Raw genomic sequence first — 26,658 nt, 5'->3', positions numbered from 1 at the left:
CCCTTGTCTAGTGTGTGACGTCAGTACACACAACGGGTCAGCTTAGGGCTAGGCAGCATTCCGTGTGTGTGTATGTGTGTGCGTGCGTGTGTGTGCGTGCATGTGTGTGTCATGGGAGGGGGGAACAGGGGAGGAGTCGGTTATTGGACGGAGTAGGAGGAAGGAGGAGGGGCTGTTTGTGAGCAGAAGGAGGTTGACTGCAGAGAGTCACTGAAGCCAGTATGCGTGCATGCATGAAGGCACCATGGGTGTATGTTGAAGGCTGGGGGAGGTGTGTTTGTGTGTGTGCGTGTGCATGTGTGCATGTGTGACTTTCCAAATGAAACAGGAAGAGTAAAGAGTGTATGGTTATTTCCTGGCACGGATTAGTGAAACCAAAAACACATACAAGCTGCACATGTGCACGCACAGTCATGATGTAGTTTTCAGTCCACTGCCATTAGTGTCCTACTATTTTCATATGCAAATTAATTCTGGGCACTTTCTGCCACGTTAGCTTCCACAGTTTTTGTTCAGTGTGGTGTACTATCTTTACAGAATCTTTATGCAGCATTTTGTTCTTTTTTTAACCTTTTTATTGTTTCTGAGCTTTGATGTCAAGACACATTTTCAAAATTGTTTTATCAAAAAGATTAATCACAAAAGGGATTTTAGGCCGAAGTTCAAATTAAGCAAGAGAAACACATCTATAATTGATGCTGACAGGAACTGCAAGTGTCATTTGGCACACTTTCTGTGTGCAGATTATACGTGCGGGCTAACAAACACAGATTTCGCCTCACAAACACTTCCTGTTCCAAAACCACCATGCATCGCCATATTCTTTGTTTATCCATTTTACGACGTCCTCTGTGTTGTCTATTTGACCGACCGACGCAGAGCGGCTGACCTATACCTAGACTCTTAGACTCCTTAGGAAGAAGGACGCTGGTGCTATAATGTCCCGACTGTATAGGTTTGTCATTAGAAAGATACTCAAGCCCTGAACTAGCAGACAATGGGTTTTCGATGGATCCCATTACCTTCGTCTATAGCTTGCGTGGCTCTACTGGGACAGACCCCTGCTAATTACACACATTCATTTACAGCCAGCTGTAATTTCATTCACACTAATGAACCTTGCACATGGATTGGGATAATGTATAGTTAATGTACAGCCGGGAGATGGTATTAGCAGGCTAGCGGCTTCTCCAGTGACATTTCCTGAATAGCCGCTAAAGCCACCGTTCACACAGGTGCCATTCTGAAATTACACTAAATTGTAATTTTACACCAAGGTGTTTAATAGTTAAGCACCACGAAGATACTCTGCGTTGTAAGAAATGCTTTTTCATTTTTAGCCTTGCTGTGTTGGACAAAGCTTTTAGTTTTTTAATGTTATCAATAGTTGTGAGATTAAGATTTGTAGCTATTATGCAAACAATGTTATCTACATTAAAAATTATACATTTAATTTTTGGAAAAGATGACTGATTTGTTGGCTGAAAAGATTGATATCACTTTTACAGTATTCATAAGGTAAATAAAGCTAGTTGGCTTAGCTTGTTATCTAACTGAAAAATAGGAAGTGGCTAGCCGGGCTCTGTTTAATGTTTATAAAACTAGCTAGCTAGCTAAACTACTAGCGAGGAGATCAGGAAGTTCTCCTGAAGGAAAAACGAGTCTGGCACATAAACCCTCGTAAAACCGCAACTTGTTGATTCTACAATTTGGTTTTTCAAAGATTAAACAAAAAATATATGATGTATTGGAGGTGCTATTGGTGCTGATGTCCCCTCGTGCTAAGCTAAGCTAACCTGGTAGCTAGCTGCAGATTCATAAATTCTGTTAAAACATGACTATAATGTCCTATAAAAAAAAATGGCCAGGATCATGAGTCTGTGTTATATAGCATTGGTGAGATTTCACGTTTCTTGTAAGCGGCTCTGTTCCATCTGTTACCAACAGAACTCATTTTTCTCATCACACTTTTTTTTGTCTTGTCTGGATCGCGTCCCCGAACAGAGGCTTCACTGTCTGCCTGCACTGGTCAGCGCTCTGAAAGCCAACCTCTGGGATCAGTCAGCGCTGCAGTAACACCAGCTCTGCCTGACAGGCCCGATCCAGCAAAATTTGAATCCATTTTGAAAGTGATAGTTAGAAAATTGCAAGTCATTCCTCATGTACCGCATGGCAACTAAGTGGCAGCGGCCCAGTAGTCGACTGTCATTTCAACCGCCAGCTGATGACAACTCCAATCACCCGCACAACCGTCACATACGCACACATGCATTTCAACACGTACCCACATGTACGTCTCCTCCCCGTCTTTATGATTAGCGTGCAGATTTTGCTGTCAGAATTTCAAGCGGACGTAAAAGCATTGAAATTCATAGAATATCTCAAAAAAGTAATTCGTGCACGTTTGTGTCTGTTGGGATAAGCATTCAGACTGTGAGAGTGTGCGTTGGTGTGCACGTGATGAAAACACAACTGGTGAGAGAAGGGCTTTTTGGTCCAACAGAGGGGTTAAGGCATAAATATGGCCGCCCCCGGAGCTCAGCTGTGTTATTCCAGCCCGACCCACACCTAGGACACACACACATGCACACACATGCCTAGAGCAAGGTCTCCCGCAGAATGGCATTGATCTCTGTTTATAGTCTCTGTATGAGTGCTTCCTTATAGGACCACACACGCATGCACTCATTGTTACTCGCGCGGTCCTGCCCTGTAAGACGCTGAAAGGCCTTCTATTTGTCTTTGTAGTTGTATTAATTGGGCCAGTTCGCGAAGCCGCAATGAGGAAACGGCTCCATATAGCTGTGGGTGGGACGAAGGTTGTGTTAGAGGTGGATGTTGCCCAGTAATTCTTGACCCTACCTGGAGCTGCTGTAGAGCCCAGCTTTTCCTTCAGATCCTCTTTCAGCAGGGCCTCTCAGTTCAATACAACCAAACGGATTGAATTCCAATCCAGTTTTAGCAGGCTATCTTTGGTCAACACAGAGTAGAATCCCTGCGTTAAAGCGCCAACTACTGCAGGTGGTCCTCTCTGGATCAGAGAGGCTCAAGCAGGGCAGAGTTGGATTTAGGTGCTGCTCTCTGTCTGTCTGCAGCTAATGAAGTAATTTGATTAATGTGCAAGGCTAAAGTGAACTGGCACAAGTGAACAGGCCTTAAATATCTTGCTCTCGCTGTTTGTCCCTCTTTGCTTTTGTTTATTCATTTTCACACCAGCCCATTTGGTTCATCAAATTTCTTTCTGCACTAAAATCAATCATGTATTCAGAATCATCCTCGCACACAACCACAAATTCACACACAGATGCGACGGATGAGTGCAGCTCGGACCGCACGGTGCCGTATTAGATTTAGGTGACAGTCACTCATGAACCAATTCAGCCAATAATCTTAATGACCTTCCCACTGCTCGGTCCGAATTTTCTACATTGACTTGGAATCTTAATTTGATTGTGGAAATGTATGTATGTTGCTCAATCTAATTTACTCCAGTGATTTTGTGCTTCGACAAGCAATCCTTTCAGGCCCGGCCCTGATCACCGCAGATTGCTTTCATGTGGTAAGCTAAATCGTGTTGTGTGGGGCGCATATAAAGGCGGCGTTCTTGCTATGGCAGCAGATGTATGTTGAAGGAGCTGCAGGTCTTAGTTGGGGACTTTCCTCCTCTGAAATAAGAGCAGGAGTCCAGTATTTCTGGGGCCCCTTGTTGGTGAATAGACAGAAGTGGCCCTAGCTGGCTTATCGGCACTCATACAATTTCAAAAACGAGAGGGAAAGATAGAGCGAAGGGCTTTTTGGGGGAATGCTTTGATGTGGGTCCCCCCCAAAGAGTGTGGGTGGTCTGCAGGCCTTTTGTGGGATTTGAACATATATATACATATGCTCATTCTTGCTCACTCTTTCACACACTGTTCTCGCTGCCTTTAAACAGCACTTTGGGCCAAGTGTGACTTCACTAGGGCGGTCAGAAGGGGTTTCTAGGGCAACCTCACAGAGGCCTTGTTCTAAAAATGGCCGCCATGGTTACTTTGAAAGCCAACCCTGGCCTCTTGAACATGCAAAGAAAAGAGCCCTGAGCACCATTCAGGGAGGGGAGCTGGGTGGACTGGGTGAGGGGGAGACCAGGATCTTTAATAGCTAGCACATGAGACATTGAAGGTTTCATACCCACCCAACCAGGAGTCATGGGAGGTGCGTGTGTGTGCGTGAGTGTGTGTGTGTGTGTGTGTACCTAAACAGTAATATCCCTGTACTCAGCGCTTGGCAAAATTAAAAGGGCATTTTTGGCGTGGGGGGCAGTTTTTGGTGCCCAGACGATTGGACGGGGTAAGGCGAAACTCATTACCTACCCATCTGTCAGAGAGTGAGACAGAAAGAGCTGTGGGAATGTGGATGGTGGGAGGGATGGATGAAAAGGGCTTGGAAGGCAATAGAGTGAGAGTGTCCTATGAAGAAAAGGGACAGAATCACAACAGACTTTAGCTCTTAAAACCAGGATAAGGCTTTTATCTCTATTTACTTTCCCATACTCCATGTGGTTTGAATTAAGGAATGAAAGTATCCCATACAAATTTTTCCCGATGGGGTGAAAAAAGACAAACATTTGCAAAAGAAAATGCAGCTGATTTTGCAACAGCCTGATAAGTGTGTGTGTGTGTGTGTGGGGGGGGGGTTGTGTGTGTGGGTGTATGTGTATGTGTGTGAGAATCAGAGGTTGATTTGTCTTTGAGCTCCCTCGGACCCACATGTTTTTGATGTTCTCTTTTTCTCTCTGCGCTCTCTGGACCAGGGGCCACTCTTGAAACACAAGCTCATGTCACACACACACACACACACACACACACACACACACACACACACACACACACACACACACACACACACACACACACACACACACACACACACGTGCAAACACTCATGCACACTAAATGTATCAGCAAGTATTAAAAGCCATTACTCATTTGTGTTCTTTTACACTGCTAAATATGTTAGCTCGCCATTCTACAACCAGCTGCACCATGTAAACCTTTTTGTCTCGTTTGAGAGTGACTCAGTATCTCTGTCTCTCTCTCTCTGTCTCTCTCTCTCTGTCTCTCTCTCTCTCTCTCTCTCTCTCTCTCTCTCACACACCCACAGCTGTAGACTTATAAGCTTTCATCGCTGCTGATGCGAGTGGTTTCCATATTTGATCCATACCCCTCTTTTGTGGATATTGTTAACGAACTTGTACTTCCTCTGCCAGCTGGTTTTCACGGAAAGGCATATCTCCATGGCGATGTTCTGCAGCTCTGCATTGTTAGATATTTGCTGCCAGCACTTGGTTCTGCAAGATAATGTTGAGCATAAGAGCATGAATAACAAAAATATAGCTATTTCTGCGCTGGTTTCCAACATCCGTTTTGAATTTGTGGTATTTAAAACAACCTGCCTGTGGAGGGACTGTGGAGGAGGAATATACGGCCTCTACAACCAGCTTGTTGTATTTTTAAATATTTATCCTGGGGCACATCCAACACTATAGACAATGGTTGTGACCCGGTTTACCTCTATTTTTACTCCACTTCACCTGCCTTCTCAATGCACCCCGTAACCATCAAGGAGGGAGAAGAGCTTCTTGGACTCAAACTTTGTTCCACTTGCTTGTGCACCCCTCAACCCATTTCCATCTATATCCCATGAAATATTCAACTCTGGCCCCTCCCGTCTTACCTAGAGGCCCAAGCTTTGATATCTGCGTTAATACATGCTTGATATCACAGCGATGCGTGCGCTCAGCCCTTTGATAAACGTATTTAAGAGATGTATGTCTTTGGCTGGTCCACATGCATTTTCAGAGCTCTCTTCTGAGCACATAAATGCATTCATAAGCTACTCTCCTTCTCTCCTAACCACTCCCATGATTAATAAATGCATGATCTCACGCTGCGGCTTAGTGTGTGCCTACACGTTTGTCTCTTTCATATGCTCATCACCGTGTGTTTTAGGCCACTGCTGGGGACCCCGCCCCACTCATTCATATTCATCTGTGCATAATGACCAGCCGCGCCTCCGGATAGCAGTCAGGATGAGATCAAACATTATATTCCAACAAGGGGCCGTGTTGTTCGCACTGCAACAGCCACACTCACTGTACGCTTCCTCATCTCTGTCCCAGTTCCTCTTGCAGTAAGTTGCCAAACTGAGTTCCTGCATCTGGATTTCTGTCAGGCTCCTTTACGCCCTCTCAAGCCATTTTCAGACACGAACTTGGGTACGGCCTTTTCCTGGAGTTTGCCTTTCACATAAGAAGGACGCAGCAGGAGATTATCCAATCCAGACATGTTCACAACCACAGAAAAATGTCAAGAACATTCACGCGATGAGTAGCGACTGGTTAGACGTGTTGACATGACGTAAAAGTTCCGCTGCAGAAAGCACAGGGTTTTTGTTTTCAGCACACCGACACTGGTGTTGGCCATTATTTCTCTTTCCTAGTTGACATCTTCATTGGCGTCTTTCATGTGTATGGCACCTCTCTTTCATCCTGAGATATTTGTATTCTTTTTCACTTTTGCGTCTGTCGCATGGTAAAAACTTTATCAACTCTGCCACTCTTTTGCTGTGAATTCCTGCTGTGTTTTCGCATTGGGCTCACTCTGAACATTTTGGGGCATTTAAAGGGGGCTAGCAAGAAGAATCTCCTTAAAAATGTCGGGAGCCACTGACTTTGGCATTTGCGTTCTCACATACAGCCCCTCTGGAAAGTTTCAGGAGCATGTCCGCACTTCAGTGCATGTCTGAAAGCAGTCTCTGAGTCATAGCAGCGGCCTGCAGCTGGGCCTGATCATGCTCTCATGATAAGAGAGCATGGGGCCTTTGGCAGGTGACTGCTGCCCACTGAGTCTGTTTCATATAATTGTTAGACTGTCCTGCGTGCGTTCATTTGTACAGATTTACCCAATAATGTCATTTACTAAAGGGCACATTCAATGAGTCATCCGATTTTCATTTGATAAATGTTTAGGCAAACCTCGAGGTTGTTGTTGGCTATGTCTGGAGACGAGAGATGCCTGGTCTTATCGCTGGGCTTAATAATAATGATTGGTTAAACCTATGATCTTATCTTAACTATCTTGTCTTAACTCAGTTTTTCAGGTTGGAACTTAATAACAAAAATTTTATTAATTTACGTCTAAATGAGTAAAACTAAGTATGTGCACTAGTGTTCAGACCACCAGTGATACACTGGGAAACTGACAAATTTGGGACTCCTGTTGGAGAATCACTGTAAAAAGTGTGCTGCAGATTTGAAGATACCACACAATGTTTAATAAATTTAAAGCTCTCAAACACTGAGTTTCCACCTTAAAGCCTTTTTTTCAGTTGCGGAATATGGCATGATATTTATCCCATCAACTAGCAGTTATTTAAACCTGCAGTCAGGGATTTTTTTAAGTGTTTGTCTCTGTTGATCAACTTATTGATAATCGAGATGAAATTGTACCCACCTCCTTTAAGAAAATGAACCCTTATTTTATTTCTCGATCTTTTTCAGGTTTTCATCTGAGCGGCACAGTGACGGACCCCGCCACACCCTCTACCCCGGAGCTCGTGTGCAGCGTGAGCGTCAGCTTTGACCGCTGCAAGATCACAGCTGTAACATGCACCTGCGGCAACAAAGACATCTTCTACTGTGCCCATGTAGTGGCGCTGTCGCTTTACAGAGTACGGAAGCCCGAGCAGGTCAAATTGCACCTGCCTATCTCAGAGACGTTGTTTCAGATGAGCAGAGACCAGCTGCAGAAGTTCGTCCAGTATCTGATCTCGGTCCACCACACGGAGGTGCTGCCCACAGCACAGAAACTGGCCGACGAGATTCTGTCACAGAACTCGGAGATCAACCAGGTTCATGGTGAGGAAATGTGTGTTTGTGTTAGGGGTGTGTGTGAAGAAGATCACGGGCATGATTAAACCCACAAGATCATGCAGGGTTTGTGTGTGTTTTCCTGCTGCTACATGCATACATGTATCGACTGCGTGATGGAGGGAAAGTGTGGCGGGATCAATGTTACTCATTAGTGAGATCCAGACAGTAAAGGAGAGACTGTGTGCCTGTAATCAACACTATAGACCTGTTATTTACCTCTGAGAAAGAGAGAAGGACACGGAGACAGAGAAGAAGAGGTGAGCCGGGAGATAAAGAAAGGAGCATATCTCTTGTTATCGATACTTTCCTACCTTCTTACGGACCGAAGGTAAAACAACCCACGATGGCTGCGTGGGGTGGGGTAAAGGCGCAAAGAAGCACCAATGTGTGTTTGTTCATGAGAAATGGAGTCGTACAATGAGGAATCAAAGAGAAAGACAGAGATAGAAGCTTCTGAGGACAGAAATAAATAAGCACCTCATGAGGGAGAAAAAGAGAGACAGGTCGTGTTGTTGTTGTTTTAACATGATATTGATGTGTCACCCTTTCATCAATAACGTGAGAAATGCTAACTAAAATATATCAGCTGGATTTATTCATCTGATCAGTTCAGGTGTACTCACTCACTCACTCACTCACTCACTCACTCACTCACTCTCTCACACACACACACACACACATTAAGTATGTTGTCCAAATGAGTCCAATAATATTAATTTTAAATTGAGATTTGTTCCAGCGTCATGATCAAATGAGTGGGAAGCTTTCCTGCGTGTTTCTAAAATCTCTATATCTATATGCTTATAAATAAAAGGCTTAAGCTATTTCTTAGAATCGTAAAAGTAAATGGTAGAATGTGTCTGTAGTAAGTGTTAGGGGCCGGTCAAGCATATGCAAATATCGCAGGTCAAAGTTCATCAAGACTGAACTCCATGCAATGATACGCTGCAGCTTCGCCTCAGGAAACGGTTCTTACATCTATAATCTTCTGAGGACATGCATGAATGTCCTCAGAGATACAGAAAAGGAGTTAAATTGTCCAAGACCAGTCTCTTTCTTTACATGCAGCTTTTTAAGAGGAAGTGGTTGGTCTTTTTTGTACAGGTTAGAATAAGGTTTAAATTGTGGTTGCTTAAAATAAAGTGAGCAGCACCAGTGAGAGAGTAAAAGCTCGGCGAGTCTCTGTATTCGAAAAGTGACCCTTTCAAAGATGGAATAGAAATCAATTGCAGGATCAATAAGTTGCTGTAAAAACATTATCTTACAAAAAGATATTATTCCATACCAGTGACAGTAAGGGAACACAGTGGCCTGCTGTAACACATCTGTATGTGTCTGTTTGTGTGCAGGGGCCCCGGACCCCACAGCGGGAGCCAGTGTGGACGATGAGAACTGCTGGCACCTGGACGAGGAGCAGGTTCAGGAGCAAGTCAAGCTTTTCCTTTCCCAGGGAGGATACCATGGCTCCGGCAAGCAGCTCAACCTGCTCTTCAGCAAGGTCAAGAGCCAGCCACATTCATTCATGCACATACAGAACATAACAACACGCATACAAAACATACCAGCCCTGACTGCCACAGCCGCGAGGTCTGCCTCTCTCTCTCCCTTTAGGTTTGCTCGCCTCTCTGCAAGAACACACGAATAATAGTATCTGTGCTTATAAAAAAAACGAAATCTCACGTCCTGTAGTAGGCTACACATTCTATTCCCTTATGAGGAGAGGCCTACTCTGTTCAAAGCAATCCCAGACAAAACAACTTGCACATATTGGCACGTGATTTAAAAGAATGCAGTCTCTAAGCTCTAAGATAACTAGAGACAAAGAGGTATAGAAAGAAGGGAAAGCTTGCACAATATTCCTCATCTCTGCCCACGATTAAATGATTACATGGGAGGTGTGTGGTGCTCTCTGTAACCTGGTATTACAGTGCCAGAGTAGGGCCAGCATTAATGTACTGTATGCTATGTAAAGACTGTGAGCCAAGGCCATTATCATCCACCCTGCCCGGCTTTTAGAATGTCTCTCTGCTCCATGCTCTTTGATGCCTGTTATATCCCTTTCAACACACACACACACACACACACACACACACACACAACACACCACACACACACACACACACACACACACACACACACACACACCACACACACACACACTGGCAGCCGCATATACACTTGCACAAGCACTCTCACACTCAAACACCCACAATGCACAAACGCTGTGATATATGCATTCATGCACAGTGTACAGTACGTCTTCCTGTGTCTGTGTCCTGCGTGTGTGTGAAAACATGTTGTCAGAGAGACTGAAAACACACAACATTTTGTGTGCACATGCTTGAAAGTGTGTGTAGCACATTTAGGAATCACTCTTATATATCAAAATATCAAAATTTTACCAAATTGGTTCAAACCAGTGTTGCTCTGGATTTTATGTACACACACACACACACTCTAAAGTGTGGTTGTGTTTCCTGCTGCAAGCAGAGATGCTGACCACCGATGTTTTGCGATAAGCACAGGACAGAAAATCCACCAATAGGGGCAGAGAAAAGGAGAACGTGGTCGTGAAAAAAGAAGTAGTGAAATTACAATTTCTTTTTTTTTAAATGGTCTGTTTTTCACACAGGTTTTCTATACATGATTAGTAAGTTAATTTTCTCTCTTTTGTAAAAAAATCCTATTCTGTATTTTATCAAGAAAATAACTAGTAAATGGTAATTAAAAAATATATATTTAGCATTCAGTTGCAATGCAGCTCTACTTACTAAGTGAGGTAAATTTGTTTGTGATCTTATGACTTTCAAAGAATATTTCTTAAGTGAAACCACACAACTTGTCAGACGACCTAATACTAGATTGAATGGTCGTAAAAAGAAAAAACTAAAAGCAAGGACGGGTGGAGAAAGGACTCAAAACAACATCTGAGGGAAAGCAATGATGGAGGAACAAACATTTGCAGTCACAGTTTCACACTGTCAGTATGCACAGTTTCATCACTTACACTTTCAAATATAGAAGTTAAATGTTAACCACCCCTAAATAACAAATGACCTCTGACCTGCATGTGACGTGCAGAAGCTGCGAGATGGATAAAACCTTAGTAAGACGATATGAGCCTGTCCTTTTATAAAGCATGTTGCACTCTGTGTGAGGCCTGTATGGCATTTTTTCCATTCGGTTCAGTTAAATAAAACTTTATTTATACCCGGAAGTTCAACAGCATACAGCATCTGCCCTCATAGAGCCACAGCTCACACACAACAAAGAGGAAAAGATCCAATATACAGTAATCTTAAAACATTTGTAATAAACACATGAATGAATAACTAGATCAATCTGGAAGATTCGAATAAAAAAAGATTCGACTGGCTCTCACTTTATTACCTTATTTCTCATGCTTGTGCATCTGTCATTTGTTTTGTGTGTAGTCCAGTGTTGTGTCCTGTCTTTCCTGTGTGTGTTTGTGTTTATAGTGTGCACCTGTATGTGTGTGCACGCAGACCTGTGCGTAACCGAAATCCTCCCTGTCCCCTCGTCTGTCTCCTCCTGTAGGTGAGGGAGATGTTGAAGATGCGTGACTCCAACGGAGCGAGGATGTTAACACTGATCACAGAACAGTTCATGGCCGACCCTCGACTGGCACTGTGGAGACAGCAGGGCACCACCATGACCGACAAGTACAGACAGCTCTGGGATGAGCTGGGTGAGTGGGGAGACACACCACACACACACACACAAACACACACACACACACACACACACACACACACACCTACCGATTGTCCTACAAATGTGAACAGGCACGGATAGATTTAGCAAGGTGTGTGATGAAGCCCAGACACTGACACAAAGGCACACACACATATTTTTTCTCTCCTGTTTGTTTTTTTTGTCGTTCGTTTCCATAAAAGCCCACACACACACACACACACACACACACACACACACACACACACACTCATCGCTGACAGCCCAGTTTCTTCCCTTCTCTGTGAATGTACGTTTGGCAGCTCAGCCGAGTGTCTTTGTGAATTAGAAGCCGTTTAACGCCGCACATCACGCTTCATCAAAACCCCCAAATATTATGACCTCCGTAATGTTTTCAAACACCTAAAATTATATATTTAGTTGATGTGACAGAGTCCTGCTCGCCACCGCAGCCGTTTGATTTTGATGTTGTGTGTGTGTGTGTGTAGTTCTTTTGACAGACGTACTGTACCTACAGCAAAACACTTCCTTACAAAAACCAACAAGCCCGTCACCAGGACAGCAGTCGTGTTGCCTCCTGTCTTTGTTGTTTCTCTCTAATGTCCTGGTTGATATTGCTGCCGTAGCCGCCGCCGCTGACTGCTGCTGCTGCTGCTGCTGCTGCTGCTGCTGCTGTTGCTGTTGTTGTTGTTGATGATGATGTTCGTTTTCTCCCTTTGGTCTTGTTCTGCACATTGTGAGGACAGCGCCGTGATCTCATCTGTTTCAGTCCCACGTATTTTTGGAAGTGTGTGCACGGTCTCTTTGAAGTCCACACTTCAAACCCTTCTTCCCAAGTCCTTATCACTCCCCCTGATGTGTGGTGAATGCTGCCTCTCGGCGCCGCTCGCTCACTCGCTCTCTTTCTCTGCCCCTCTTTTGTCTTTCTCCTCTTTGAGCCGCAGCTCTACTCATCTCCTCCAGACACAAAGCCATGCCTCATTCACTTCTCCTCACCCATGTCTCCTTGTCCAAATCATCTCCACTCCCATTTCATTTTCTGCTTCTCCTTTTTTCTCTCCACCTTTTGTGTTCCTTTTCTCTCTCTCCATCTACCGTCTCTGTCCTTGTCTTCGTCCTTCCTCCCAAAACCCGGTACCTTTACACACATGCAGATGAACAACACAATCTCTCTCTGGCACACACACACACACACAAACACACACACTCGCTGTGGAGTGTACATATCTCCAGCAGTCTTGAGAGTAAAATCCCTGAATGTGCTCTCCTCCCTGGAGACCTAGCCACTTTTCATATTCTGTTTGTTCCAATTTACTCCAAAATGATGTGTGTGCAGTCAGTGTTGCCTCGGGACTAGTTAAGTTCTCTGTTTTCAAAGAGTTTTGTCTTCCAGTGCAAGATGGCGGCAGCATAAAATGTGAAAAAAAGAACCAATGTTATGATGTTGCACATCTTTGAAAACTGCCTCCAGCTTTCAATCTTGCACGATAACTGTATTTTAGGATGTTTTAAATCTCCTTGAAAAACACACCCTCATGCATTGCATCACTCATTGCTTACATCATCGCACATTATAAAGTAGGGCAGGTAACTGATGTGTGTGTGTGTGTGTGTGTTGTTTATGTCCAGGTGCCCTGTGGATGTGCATCGTACTGAACCCCCACTGTAAACCGGAGCAGAAGTCATCGTGGCTGCGCCAGCTGCGCAGATGGAACAGTGTGGACGTCTGCCCCTGGGAGGATGGTAACCATGGCAACGAGCTGCCCAACCTCACCCACTCACTGCCTCAGGGTGCCCATGGCAACCAAGGTCAGAGATTGACAAGTTTTGTATGTCTGTCAATAACGTGTTTACTTTCTAATAATGTGTCTCCTTCGCAACTGTGAAGGTGAGAGGTTCCACATGTAGCTTCTGAAAGCATCAGCTGTGAAGCCTCCACCTATAGTGTGTAGAAAACTGACACTTCAACTCAATAATCTGTTTTGTTCTGATTTACTCAAGACCATCAACAGGTTGCTTCTTGTTTTTCCATGGAGCACTTACACCCTGAAAGCTTTGGTTCAGTTTAATCATCCTGTCACATTTTCTGTCACAGCCTGTTCAGGCTGCCAATCTTATAGGTTGATGGTTTTGTCTATTTACATTAATTATGCAAATGCTCCAAAATGAATTTGATATATAAGTAAGCAGGACAAACAAGCTGTTAATTGACCATGTATGAGGGTCCTACCTGCCTTCTTCTCACCACATGATCGGGCATTAAATCCTCCTCCTTCCTTCTTCTTCTTCTTCTTCTGCTGCAGAGATGCGGCCCCACAGGACGGTGTTCACTCGGGCCATCGAGGCCTGCGACCTGCACTGGCAGGACCGACACCTTCAGCACATTATCGCCAGTGACCTCTATGCCAACTACTGTTACCATGACAACCAGGAGGGTTCCCTCTTCGACTCTCGTGGCTGGCCCCTGTGGCATGGTGAGTCTGTGTGTATAGAAGCGTCGGGTGGATGGAGACGTACCCAGTGAGAGAATGTCGCAGGTTAACCTTTTGCGTTTTTCCTCAGAACATGTCCCAACCGCCTGTGCCAGAGTGGATGCTCTGCGTTCACATGGTTACCCAAGAGAAGCCCTCCGATTGGCCATCGCCGTGGTGAACACGTTACGACGGCAACAGCAGAGGCAGCTGGAGCACTTCCGTCGGCACAAGAAAGGTTAATTTCATTAATATTATTATAGGTTCACTTTTGGTTTCAGAATATAAAAAACAAGCATAAGCACACCATCCTCACAAGTTCACTTATTATAAATACAAAACTTGTATATTATTACTCTTTATCATCACAGAATCAGGAAAAGCTGAGAGAAAAAAGAGAAGGTGAAGTTGTCAGTAGCAAAGAGAAAAAATGTTGTGTGGCTGTAAAAAAAATTTCATTTTATTTGTCATTCATTGTCATCATTCTTTTCATGTAAGAATTTCATTTCATATTTTTCAGTCCTTTTTTTAATATGAGTAATTTTCTAGTATTTTTCAATCTGCTGTGATTTGTGAAGGCCATTGAATAATCACAAAATATTCATTCAAAAAATACATGAGTAGTGTCAGCACTTGTCTTTTAACCATGTGTGTATCTGGCCTCTCCTTTCTCAGAGATCCTCCATAAAGGCCACACCTCCGTAACAAACATGGAGGGCTGGGTGGGACACCCCCTGGATCCCATCGGTACCCTGTTCAGCACCCTGACGGAGTCGGGACGAGCAGGAGAAGAGGGCTCCAACACCTGCTTAGACCTCTCAGGTACTGCAGTGTAACAAAAATCCTCCATACACCAAATTCACACATATGCTTTGATTATATTTACCACATACTGTATTATTTGTTTTTATCTATATATGATGTTTCCTACATTGTAACATGGGTAAAATAGCTACCACTCGGTCCCTCAGTGCCTCCGCGTCTCCCAGAAATAGCACAGGAGGCAGAGGAGTGAACAGAGCGCTGCTCCTGAGGCGTTGATCTTTATTTCGGATCGTTGTTGGATCATCTTCTCTCTCCTCTCTGCAGACTGCTCCAGTGTTATAAGTCGAGCAGAACTCCAACGAATGCCCGTGCAGCGATTGCTGGGAGACGGTGAATCGTACGTGGCTCTCGCAGTGGAGACGGCTCTGATTGGCTTGGGCCAGCAGCGGGTGATGCCTGACGGACTGTACGCTCAAGAAAAGGTCTGTCGCAACGAAGAGCAGCTATTGGCCAAGCTGCAAGAAGTGGAAGTGGACGAAACCCTGGTCAAAATCTTCCGTAAACAGGCCGTCTTTCTGCTGGAGGGTGAGGCAGCTGAGAGATTCTATTTCATGCTCACTGTTCCTTTTAATTCACTGCATCTCCGCAGTCCCCACACGTATACATAGACACACCTCCTCACATCGGAAAAAAACACATTGGACTCTGTCTCAGTATTTATTATCCTTTCATTTTGTGGTGCAAACAGAGGCTGAGCTGCCCTGGGCCAGACCAAAATGAGCTCTTTACACAGTTACACCAAGGGTATTGTGTCAGCACACACATGCGTGTGCACACAACAGTGTGTACATTTACAGGGCTGCAGCAGAATGGGGCTTGGTTATGGAAATGGGAGAAGGGGGAGGAGGGAGGTGCCACATCCTGGAGGGCCTGGCCCAGTCAATCTCCATTCCAGTCCCCACCCAAACCCCAGCCCTGCCTCGGCCCCGGCACGACCACCCACCTCTGGCTCCATTACTAATAGAAGACCAGGCTCCGAGGCCTCCGCAGGCCCCAGGAGGCTGCAGCCGCGCCACTGTGTGATGTGGTCTGCGGCTTCGGAGCCTGTTGGGGTTTAAAATAACCCACCAGAGACGAGGGGAAGTGCAGGAAGAGAGGGAGGGAAGGGAGCGAGCGTGAGGCCAAGTCTGCACACACGACCATATGGTTTTTTGACGTCACAGTTTGTTTTAATGCCGCATGATTTTGCCTCTTCCTGACTGGAAGGCACAAACCAAATGAGTCTCACAGCACACAATGGAAAAACAACAACTCAGAATACGGCACCTGTTGTTAATAGTTTGTTTTGCATATGCCATAAATTAATCGAATTTATGAGACCGATTTTTTGTAAACTTTTTCCACTTGTTTGTTCCGTCACTAAAGCCAGCCTCTCCCTTTTTTGTTTTTGTCTTTGTTTGCTGTTTTTTTTTTTTCAAACAGCTGGTCCGTACTCTGGCCTCGGAGAGATCGTCCACAGAGAGAGCGTTCCCATGCACACCTTCGCCCGTTATCTCTTCACCTCTCTCCTACCTCATGACGCTGAACTGGCGTACAAAATTGCACTGAGAGCCATGCGGTAAGGTCCCTTTACGTGCTTGTGTGCTGCTGTAATCATGTTGAATCAAATTTGATTGATCTTGATTCGAAGAATTCAAATGTTGAACTTTTGGATTAAGAAAATCATCCAACGTTTGGGCAAATGGAGCCTTTTTAAAACCTCTAACCTCCTGAAACTGGAGGGATCACGTTTAGATTCGTCCAGATTCCAGCTCCTAAAAATGTTTGTTATTGTGACACCTCATACTAAATCAGATCCTGATCTCTCTGCATGTTTTTTATCTCCTAAAACACTGCTCCTGAAAAGACTTGTTTGCATTCCTGGTCTTCTTTTCTACTAAGCTTCAATACCACCATGCAACATCCTCGCCTACATACAGTTTTTCTCTATGGCAGAGATAGATTACAGAATTATAATGTCACATATACACTTTAAGAAAGCGACACCAAAAAGGCGTATCTCTGTGTAATGTCCTGCTCCAGTCTTGAAAATGTTTCAGATCTATTGGCTGATTCATCCCGATCTATGAGCCCATCAGCTACTGCTTTCTGTCGGTTGAACACTGTTTTCTGTCCGACTAGTTTCTTCTATCACAAGAGTTGAACATTTCTCCACACAAACAGTGGCAATGAGTTGTGTTTTAGGTCAAGATGACATTTTGGCCAATTTCTGAAAACAGCTATGTGTATATGAATGCAGATAAATGAAAAAGCCGATAGCCGATGCATTTCTGTCAGTGTCTTCCACCTCTTTTGCTCAACACAAGGACTGTTTACCTGAGGGCAACCAAAACCTGCTCAAACGTGATTGGTCAAAATGGAAACCTAACCCAGAAGGCTTGTGGCCCCTAACTCTTGTCCTTCACCTACAGATTCTGCATATTCACATTCACAGAATCTGTTTCTAGAGATCAGGTTTTAAAAGTCTGACTTGAATTGATACACATCAACAGCATCATTGTTACCATGGCCACTACAGTGTATACAGCTGATCGGGATTCCTCTGTGTAAGGCATATTTCCAACACGCCCAAAGCGGTTGACCCGTCACAACAAGACGGAATTTTTGGGAAGTAGGCGAAGAACTAAAATGGAATGCTTCAGACACAAGGTGGAAAGAGGATCTGCTGTGGTGTTTTTGACAAATTATGCATAATTTTTAACATTACGGCATGTAAACCTATTTCAGTAGACCCCCTCCCCCCAAATTGAAGTCATGAATCTTTAAATGACCAGAATATGGGCACTTTAGGCTCCTGTGTGTATTCGTCTGTGGACAATGTGTACATGTGCATGTGTGTTTAACAGTCTGCGCTGCAGTGTTTTGATGTTGTGACTAGTGGGAGCTGGATCAGTGAATATTAATTACATTAATGAGAGTGTAATTAGTGTGGCTGTAATGAGGAGAAGGCGCACACACACACACACACACACACACACACACACACACACACACACACATGCAGGGCCATCAGGGAGAGGGCAGTGTGGGGAGGATGTTTGTTGTGTTTCTATAAAGCGAGGCCTCTCTGAGTCCATCGCTGTAAAACTGGTAAATGATTAGTGAATGAATGAGAGGGGAGTTTTTTTTTCCTGCAGAGACAAGCGGGGAACAAAAGAACAACAAACACATCATTCACACGTTCCCACAGTTCACCAGTTAGGAGGAATCAGGAAGTGAAACAAATCCCAAAACAACACGGTTGGGTTTCTCGCTGGAGAGAGGTGTGGTTTGGAGGTTGCGCATCCAGCCGCCGTGTGTCCAAACTCGCATCCCAAACCTGCTCTTCCCAGAGCCAACCGCTCCCCGCCGTCCCTCGCTACCTCCCCTCACCTTCCCCGTTTCCTCCCCTCACCTCCTCTATCCTCACTACTGTGGTGTGAAACCAGCGATTTAGAATAATATGGCCACTTATGGGTGCTCCTGGGAGCCAGGGGTGTCTACTCAGCACATAATGAATGTGTGTAATGTAGCGTAGTGTAATATGATAGCATATACCTCCCCGCTCCCACGGGACGGCGGACAGTTAAATATAGAGGAGGAGGTAAAGGAACCAGGGCTATTTTAATGGACCTATTATAACACTATCATTGATACAAGGAGAGAGAGAAAGTCTAGCTCACGCTCTCATTTACACACACATACTTTTTCACTTCTCGCCTGCTCTCTCTATTTGTCTTCTCTTTCACAGTTGCTCTTAAACCGGCTCTTTCTTTTTTTTCTTCTTTTTTTAATGAGTGGAAGTCAGACTGACTCCGTGCGCAAAGCGCTTATCCAGTAGTGTTTTTTAAGTGTGTGTGTATGTGTGTGTTTACGCACCACGGATGAGGTTAATTCAAGTGTGTGAGAGCAGCATGTGCCGTGCGATGGCTTGGTGTGAGCAACCAACACAAGTAACACAGGAGCTGCTTACTGGTTCACGGGCTGCCCGGAATACAACTGCAGCCACAGAAGAAGAAGAAGGAGGAGTAGAACGTTATCATCTGAGATTTTCATATGAGATTTGAATCTTCCAATGTTAATGAATCTGGATTCTCGCTGTAATCCGCAGCTGCTGATCATCTGCATAATCCATAATCTTTGAATATATACAGCGCAGTTTATCATAGCAGCAGTCAGAGGCTGTTCTCAGACAGTGAAGTGATCTGTCACTGACACTCGCAGGTAGCCGACATCATTTTCTCTTTTTATGTAGTGGATACTCGCTAAACATGTTTTCTATATTTTTGTTTGATCATGCAAAGGTTGATATGAAAAAGCAATGTTTTCAAATTAAGATGCTGGGAATCCACAGTTGGGATTTACTTTTATTGACTCTAAAGTAGCACCATCACTCTATGAATATATACTCAAGTGGCTGCAATTTGTGTGTGTAGTTAAAATCTTTGTTTGTGTTCTGATTATATTGAAAAACACATTTTCCTCTGAGTTCCAGAAAATTCCTGCAAACCTCAGTCTCATTAGCAGCGTTTAAACCACAGGAACTTAACCCAGGATCTATATGAACCTTTACAGGGACTCAATGTGTTTCAACCACAGAAACCTGGGTCTGAATTCAATCCCAGACTAATTTGTCTAATTTCCCCTGGTATTGAGATCGCAGTGGAAACACAGGTGACCAACCGTCTGCAGGCACCTTTCAGATACTTGAAAACGGTTCCTGTGGCTCTAAGTTCTAGGTTCATTTGGTCCAAATGCAGCTTTAGATCCCTGAAAAGTTTCTATTTTGGATGTAGAGATTTTCAACCTGACGACGATGACTTCCCTGCTGTGCGGAGAACAATGCATCCTGTCAGTTCAAGAATCCTTGGCACTGAAGAGCAGTGAACTGACATTTTTGGGGGTTACCCTCATAAGTCGTGTGCAGAATGATTTGACCTCCCTCCTGTCAGGCATCGTGAGGGTTTCCACCTTTGAGTTTGTGTATAGAGTGGAGGTCTTCCAGCGGATGTGTCGCTTAGCTGACAGACGTGCGCTTAATGGATTATGAAAAGTGAAGGGTGTTTATAGTCAGAGGGGAAAGAAGCACGAGGCAGAGAGGTCAGTCGTCATGGTGATGCTGACCAGAAATCCAAAGGGCCATGGAGTTTGGGTAAAAACATGGAGGGGCTGCTCTTCATCAACATCTCACTCCTTCTTCTCCTCTTTCACCTGTCACACATTTTCTTCTTCCTCTATAATAACTCTTTCACACCAAAATTAGTGGGTATACACATTTTTTTAAACGTGGGTAAACCTTGTAAAATTGGCAATTGGCTCCATTTCTATTGCTAGTGGAAGAGTTTGCCTTTCGCTTTTTCCCCAGTGCGTCGAGTTCAACGTCAGGAACGTGCTAGAAACTGAGGCGCTCTCTGAACTTGCTGTCTTGCCAAATTGGGGTGTTCACCCGGGTGTCATCCTTCCATCACAGCTGATCAAAGCCCGTTTCTATTGCAGAGTCATGTGACCTGGGAGTCGTATCCATTCCTGTGGCAGACAAAAGCCAGATGTTAGAGAGTGTTTGGCCCCGTACACACCGGGTATTAACATGTGGTGTTTGGGATTCAATCACAAGTGGACAGCTCTCAGTACAGGTGTGAAGCGCTCAGATCGGTTAGATGTGACCACCTCTGAATGTGGTCTGGGCCACATGTGTCCACATTCTTTTAGCAGTGTGAACACGAATGTTGTCCTCGCCACATTGAAGGACCCCCTACTCAGCTGACGTCCTCTGACCCGCTGCAGTTTCACTATGAATCAAACGCATTTTTCCTCTTCTCTGTGATTTGTTTGTAACCACCAGCTCAAAACACTAATCACCACATAATGATCGATGCCTTCCTTAAATTGGTCAAATCTTTCTTCAAAGCGCAGCTGAACGTGATTCATTCAGACTCTCCTGACTTGTCTCTCTACCTCCTTTTCGCTTGCTCTTGCTGACACACACACACACACACACACACACACACACACACACACAGAGTGACATTGGACACACTTGTGTAGTAAGACTGGGTAAGAACAAAATAACTTGGTCTTCATGAACAGGAATGATATACGTGTTTTTCAACATTTTCCTTGATTTCCCGGCGTAGAATTAGTGGATCTTGATTTAAAACATCTGGTATGTTTAGGGGACTGATCCATGTGGAGATCCAAACAAAAATCTGGATCTAATGAATTTAAATGTGGTTTCATAAGGGGACCGATGAGCCTGGGAGGAGATATGTGCTCTGAGGTGTTCACCACACGGTGTCTGTCTTCCATGCGCCCTCCACACCGTTGTCCTTGACTGTCTCTGGTGCGATGAGTACGACCGCGTTCCTTTCAGATGTGACAGGGTGCTACACTGCCACAGGACCCGTTTGACACCCGAGCTGCTCCCCCCTCCTCACGCTGCCTCGCTCTGCGGGGATTGATTGCCTCTTTTCAGCTCCCTCTGTTAGTGTTTTATATATCATCCATGATGCACATTTATATCCAGCCGTGGCAGCGCCGTGAAGAAATATGACTTTAATTTTATGTTTTAAGCACACTTGACACTGAATTGAGAGTTTGTATAGTGTTATTTGGCAGAGAAGATGATCATGTTTATAGACAGCGTGCACCGTTTAGCTGTAGTTTACAAGGTGCTCGATGTGAACGCACCCGACACGGGGAATACTCTCTCCTTGTGCTCGGGCTGAAACCCTCAGAGAAGTCCACGAGGATCTTTTTTTTCTCTTATCATTTATGAGTTTTTGTTTCTCACTGAACAATAGCCCAGTATGGATTTTCCTCCCAACATTTTGAGGAGGTTATTTTTCAGCAGGCCAGGCCTCTCAAGCTCCCATCCAATGGAAGCCTCTGGCTCTCTGGTGAAAACCAAACAAAGACTGGAATGTTGATGAGCCTTCCATCTTTACCCAGGGCCGTTTTTTTTTTGCTTTGCTACACCCCAGGAATCTTCCAGAAGGCCCCAGTGTTGTTGAAGCTTTTAGCAGCTCCATTAGATGTGTGCGGCTGTTGCCAGGGCTTCCAAACATCTCAATTTTACACCGAGTGTGAGTTTTCACACTCGCGCACATCTCGACCGGGTTTCTGTCGCCACATCTCTCACGGAGACGCTCCCGTGCCCTCTTGGGCAAAAAAGCGAGCAGAGAAGAGGAGGCTGTTTTTGTGCATGCCTTCACTCAGGTGGCAACAGTATCACATGCACTCTGCTCTGAAATTGAAACTGGCATTTAGCATCACATTGCTTTTACTGGGCTGCTTTGATGTGTTTTCAAAAGGGCAGGTGTGTGTGTGTGTGTGTGTGTGTGTGTGTGTGTGTGTGTGTGTGTGTGTGTGTGTGTGTGTGTGTGTGTGTGTGTGTGTGTGTGTGTGTGTGTGTGTGTGTGTGTGTGTGTGTGTCTGAGCGTGTGTGTGAGCTCACTGCCTCCTTTCAGTCATGTGTGTTGGTATTTGTTTGATGTGTGTCCAGCCTTACGGGGCTGGAAGGTGAATTCCCTAATTTCCCCGTGGACTCAATTAGCTTTGTGATTGGCTGAGAGAAGGCCAGGTTGCGCTGTCTTCTGAAGGAAAGGAGACCTTTGAAACTGAGGTGGTAGCGCAGGGAAGAGGAGTGAAGCAGAATAGGAGATGAGCCGGCCACAGTGGTAATGGTGGTGATGCTCGTGGTGCCGGCGAAGACTCGGCCCTGTCAGTGTTATTATAATGAGAGAGAGAAACTAGTGAAGCTCCTTCATCCTCTAGCAGGTGTTGCACAGCTCCGACTTCATTATGACCAATTAGAGTGAAGAAAATACTAATTATACCTTGGTTTCTAGGTGATTAAATACTAGGTTGCAAGTAAATTGCAGGGATAGGCTAACTGTAATCCCCCTGTGATCACTGAAGTCATTTTCATTTTGAAGTCACTTTCAGACCGAGCGTCATAATGAAGACTTTCTGTCTGTACAGTAATTCTGTCTGTCTGCTTGTTTCTGTGAGAAGAAAGAAAACGATCTCACTGTGATGTGGCTGATTCGTGTCTCTCTGATTTTCATTTCAGTGCCACTCGTTTTTCATAGTCTGGTTATTATCTCCGCCCAAGGAGGTTGTGTTTTCACCCCCGGTCTGTTTGTTGCTTTGTAAGCAAGATTACACAAAAACAACGTCAGGGATTTCCACAAAACTTAGTGGAAAGATGCAGTACGGGTCAGGGATTAACTTCTGGTGTGGTTCTTAGAGAATAATTCATGGATCTTGATGAAAAAATCCGTCATATTTAAGGGGACTGATATCTATGAGTGGGAAATTTGATTTGACTTGATGTAACTTAAGGAGGCTGTTGGGCCCTTCGCTGAAGTAAGCGCTCTACTGAGTTCTACTTCTAGTTTGTTTGTTTGTTTGTTTGTTTGTTTGCAGGAATATGCAAAAATGAATCAACTGATTTTCCATGACATTTTGTGGAGACATGAGGCATGAGATGACCCAGGGAGGAACCAATTAAATTATGGTGCAGATCAAAATCAGGGGGGCGGATTATGAAATTTGTTTAGCACTTGCTTTAGAACTGTGAGTTACATCAACTTTCAACATAATTCATGGATCTTGATAAGGAAAAAATCTGGCATGTTTATGGGACTGATATTTATGAGTGTGTTGGGCCTATGTGTTCTACTGAGTGTCATTCTAAACACACACACACACGCATTCTAGTTGTTTTATTTGTAACAAGTCATTATGAGCAACTTTTATTTTATGTATTTGATTGATTTGTTTAATAAATTTTCTCCGTTTCTGTGTGCTTAAGGTTGCCGGTGTTAGAGTCGACGGCCTCGTCCGGTGACCTCTCTCGACCCCACCACATTGTTTCGGTGGTGCCCAACCGCTACCCGCGCTGGTTCACCCTGAGCCACATAGAGTCTCAGCAGTGTGAGCTGGCCTCCACCATGCTCACTGCGGCCAAAGGTACAGATATATTCACAGGAACCGATATAAACACATCGTACACTAACGCTAACTCTCAGATAGCACAAGCAACACACTCATAACACCTATCATTCAGATCATTGAACCTGTAGCTGCTTTGTGACATGGAGGATGATTTACATACAAACAAGTGCATACAAATCATTTCTGCTTTTGGTGTCTCTTCTAGGTGACAGTCGCAGGCTGGAGACGGTCCTGGAATCCATCCAGAAAAACATTCACTCCTCGTCTCACATCTTCAAACTGGCACAGGACGCGTTCAAGATCGCCACTCTGATGGACAGCCTGCCTGACATCACACTTCTCAAAGTCTCTCTGGAGTTGGGACTGCAGGTACACAGACAATCTGCGTTTGTCAGACAAATGAAAACCAAAACCAAACCAATTTACACAACTTTCCTTTTAATATCCTACTCATAACAAGCCTCTATACTGTGTGTCCCACTCTCTCTCTTTTCAAACAACTGTAAAACTTCTTTGAATTCCTGAAATTAGCTCACAGCTCTTGAGGATGAAGTCTCCTGTGCAGGCCTCGGCGGTTCAGCCATGTATAAATCTCTTGGGTCGACTCTGGTGTTCTTGAATCCTAATTTGGAAAAAACTTGTGATGGACTTATCGTCTTGGAATTTGGGAACACCAGTGTTTGCACTGCAGGGTGCACAGGTTGCTCCTTATTACATGGCCCTTTCCCGCCATGCAGCGCAACCACCAGACCTCATGACTCCCGTGATGTCTACACTGCCAGCACTGATCAAACTCTTTTTGTCTGGATGTTGGAAAAGGGTTGAAGATTACACAAAGGACAAAATTAATTACTGTTCTTGGACATATGTTCCATTATTTCATTATTTACTTTAAAATGTAATGTTGTTTAATGTCAACTCACCTGTCGTTCCCTCTGCTCCTCGTCCCATCTTCCTCAGGTGATGAGAATAACTCTGTCCACGTTAAACTGGAGGAGGAGAGAGATGGTGCGCTGGTTAGTCACATGTGCCACAGAAGTTGGTGAGTCACTGCAGATGGTTCACAGTATTTTTTAAATGTTGTATTCTTTGCTTTTTCCGTTCCTTTCTGATCACTCTGTCCTGTTTGTGTCCTTCAGGTGTGTACGCGCTGGACAGCATCATGCAGAGCTGGTTCACCCTCTTCACCCCCACCGAGGCCACCAGTATCGTGGCCACCACCGTCATGTCCAACAGCACTATCGTCCGCCTCCACCTGGACTGCCACCAGCAGGAGAACCTGGCCTCATCCGCGCGCACCCTCGCCCTCCAGTGTGCAATGAAGGACCCTCAGAACTGCGCCCTCTCTGCTCTGACACTCTGTGAAAAGGACCACATTGCCTTCGAGACAGCTTACCAGATTGTACTGGATGCGGCATCGACGGGGATGAGCTACACGCAGCTGTTCACTATAGCACGCTACATGGAGCATCGCGGTTACCCAATGAGGGCTTATAAGCTGGCGACGTTAGCCATGGCTCATCTGAACCTCAGTTACAACCAGGACACACACCCGGCCATCAACGATGTGCTGTGGGCCTGTGCCCTCAGCCACTCGCTGGGGAAAAATGAGCTTGCCGCAGTCATCCCCCTGGTGGTCAAGAGTGTGAAGTGCGCCACCGTGCTCTCGGACATATTGCGGCGGTGCACGCTGACCACGCCGGGGATGGTGTCTGCGCTGCACAGCCGCAGGAACTCTGGGAAACTGATGTCGCTGGACAAGGCGCCGCTCAGGCAGCTGTTGGATGCAACCATCGGGGCCTACATCAACACCACGCACTCGCGCCTCACACACATCAGCCCGCGCCACTACAGCGAGTTCATCGAGTTCCTGGGGAAAGCCCGGGAGACTTTCATGATGGCTCACGACGGACACATTCAGTTCACGCAGTTCATAGACAACCTGAAACAGATCTACAAGGGCAAAAAGAAACTAATGATGCTGGTGAGGGAGCGGTTCGGCTGAGGGTGTGGCCGGGGGTCACCTGATGCTCCCCCCTCCTCACTCTAGTACTTTTCTATTAACTTGAGTCTGCCTTTTGAACTTCTTTTGGACTTATTACATAGACAAGTAAAAAAGAGGGATGTGACTTGTAGAATGAAGCAAAAAGAGAAAGGAAAAGATGACAAAAAATCAACAGAGCCACACGCGGTATTATTGTTCTTGCTGTTGTTATTGTTATAAACATTATTACTATTATTATTATTAATAATATTATTACTACTACGTGTACAGAAGTGTTTTTATTTTTCAGAAGAGAGGAAATTTGTCACGTTGTGAATGTTGTGCGTATTTCTCTACATGTGTGCGAGAGGAAAATGAAAAGTGAAATGGCTTTTTGTTATTTTTATGATTTTAAAACATCCTCTTTTTCCCCCCCACCCCTTTTTTTTTTTAGAGTATATTGAGTTATATGTTGTCGAGTGGCTGAAGCCCTTCTACAATAGCGCTCGTGTACAAACAAGAAAAAAAACGAAGAAAAAAAAACGTCTCGACATCCTCAAAGAGAAACTAAGGCTTTAAACCACACGGAGCACCTCCCTCTGTCTAGGCCCTCACCGGTGGGTGCTGGGCAGCACTGCACAGCTCGGCTCGGTTCGGCACAGCTTGGTTTAGCACTGACAGAAAGCTGGCATCAGCATTTCTTCAGACACAGCAGCAGCAGCAGCAGCAGCAGCAGCAACAGCAACAGCACTTGAGCAGCCATTAGTTTTCTCTGGGTCCCAGGCATTAGCTTCATTAGACAAACACACACAGACACA

The 26,658-nt window shown here is 44.9% G+C and overlaps 1 protein-coding gene across 1 annotated transcript in view; it reads left to right on the top strand.

The window, feature by feature from the left end:
- LOC117767978 (zinc finger SWIM domain-containing protein 6-like) overlaps positions 1-26,373 on the top strand; it is a 43,468-nt gene extending 17,095 nt beyond the window's left edge. Inside the window, exons 2-14 of the mRNA XM_034595965.1 lie at positions 7,538-7,894; positions 9,259-9,407; positions 11,468-11,618; positions 13,253-13,432; positions 13,927-14,097; positions 14,186-14,332; positions 14,770-14,916; positions 15,184-15,444; positions 16,342-16,477; positions 23,714-23,871; positions 24,062-24,225; positions 24,817-24,898; positions 24,996-26,373. Coding sequence (XP_034451856.1) covers positions 7,538-7,894; positions 9,259-9,407; positions 11,468-11,618; positions 13,253-13,432; positions 13,927-14,097; positions 14,186-14,332; positions 14,770-14,916; positions 15,184-15,444; positions 16,342-16,477; positions 23,714-23,871; positions 24,062-24,225; positions 24,817-24,898; positions 24,996-25,861 — 2,969 coding nt within the window. The 3' untranslated portion in view covers positions 25,862-26,373. The remainder of the gene's footprint in view (positions 1-7,537; positions 7,895-9,258; positions 9,408-11,467; positions 11,619-13,252; positions 13,433-13,926; positions 14,098-14,185; positions 14,333-14,769; positions 14,917-15,183; positions 15,445-16,341; positions 16,478-23,713; positions 23,872-24,061; positions 24,226-24,816; positions 24,899-24,995) is intronic.
- The last annotated feature ends 285 nt before the right edge of the window (positions 26,374-26,658 follow it).

Source organism: Hippoglossus hippoglossus, chromosome 9, assembly GCF_009819705.1.
Source record: "Hippoglossus hippoglossus isolate fHipHip1 chromosome 9, fHipHip1.pri, whole genome shotgun sequence".
Taxonomy (NCBI): Eukaryota; Metazoa; Chordata; class Actinopteri; order Pleuronectiformes; family Pleuronectidae; genus Hippoglossus; species Hippoglossus hippoglossus.
The sequence above is the reverse complement of the archived record's forward strand: the minus strand, read 5'-3'. Positions and strand labels throughout refer to the sequence as shown.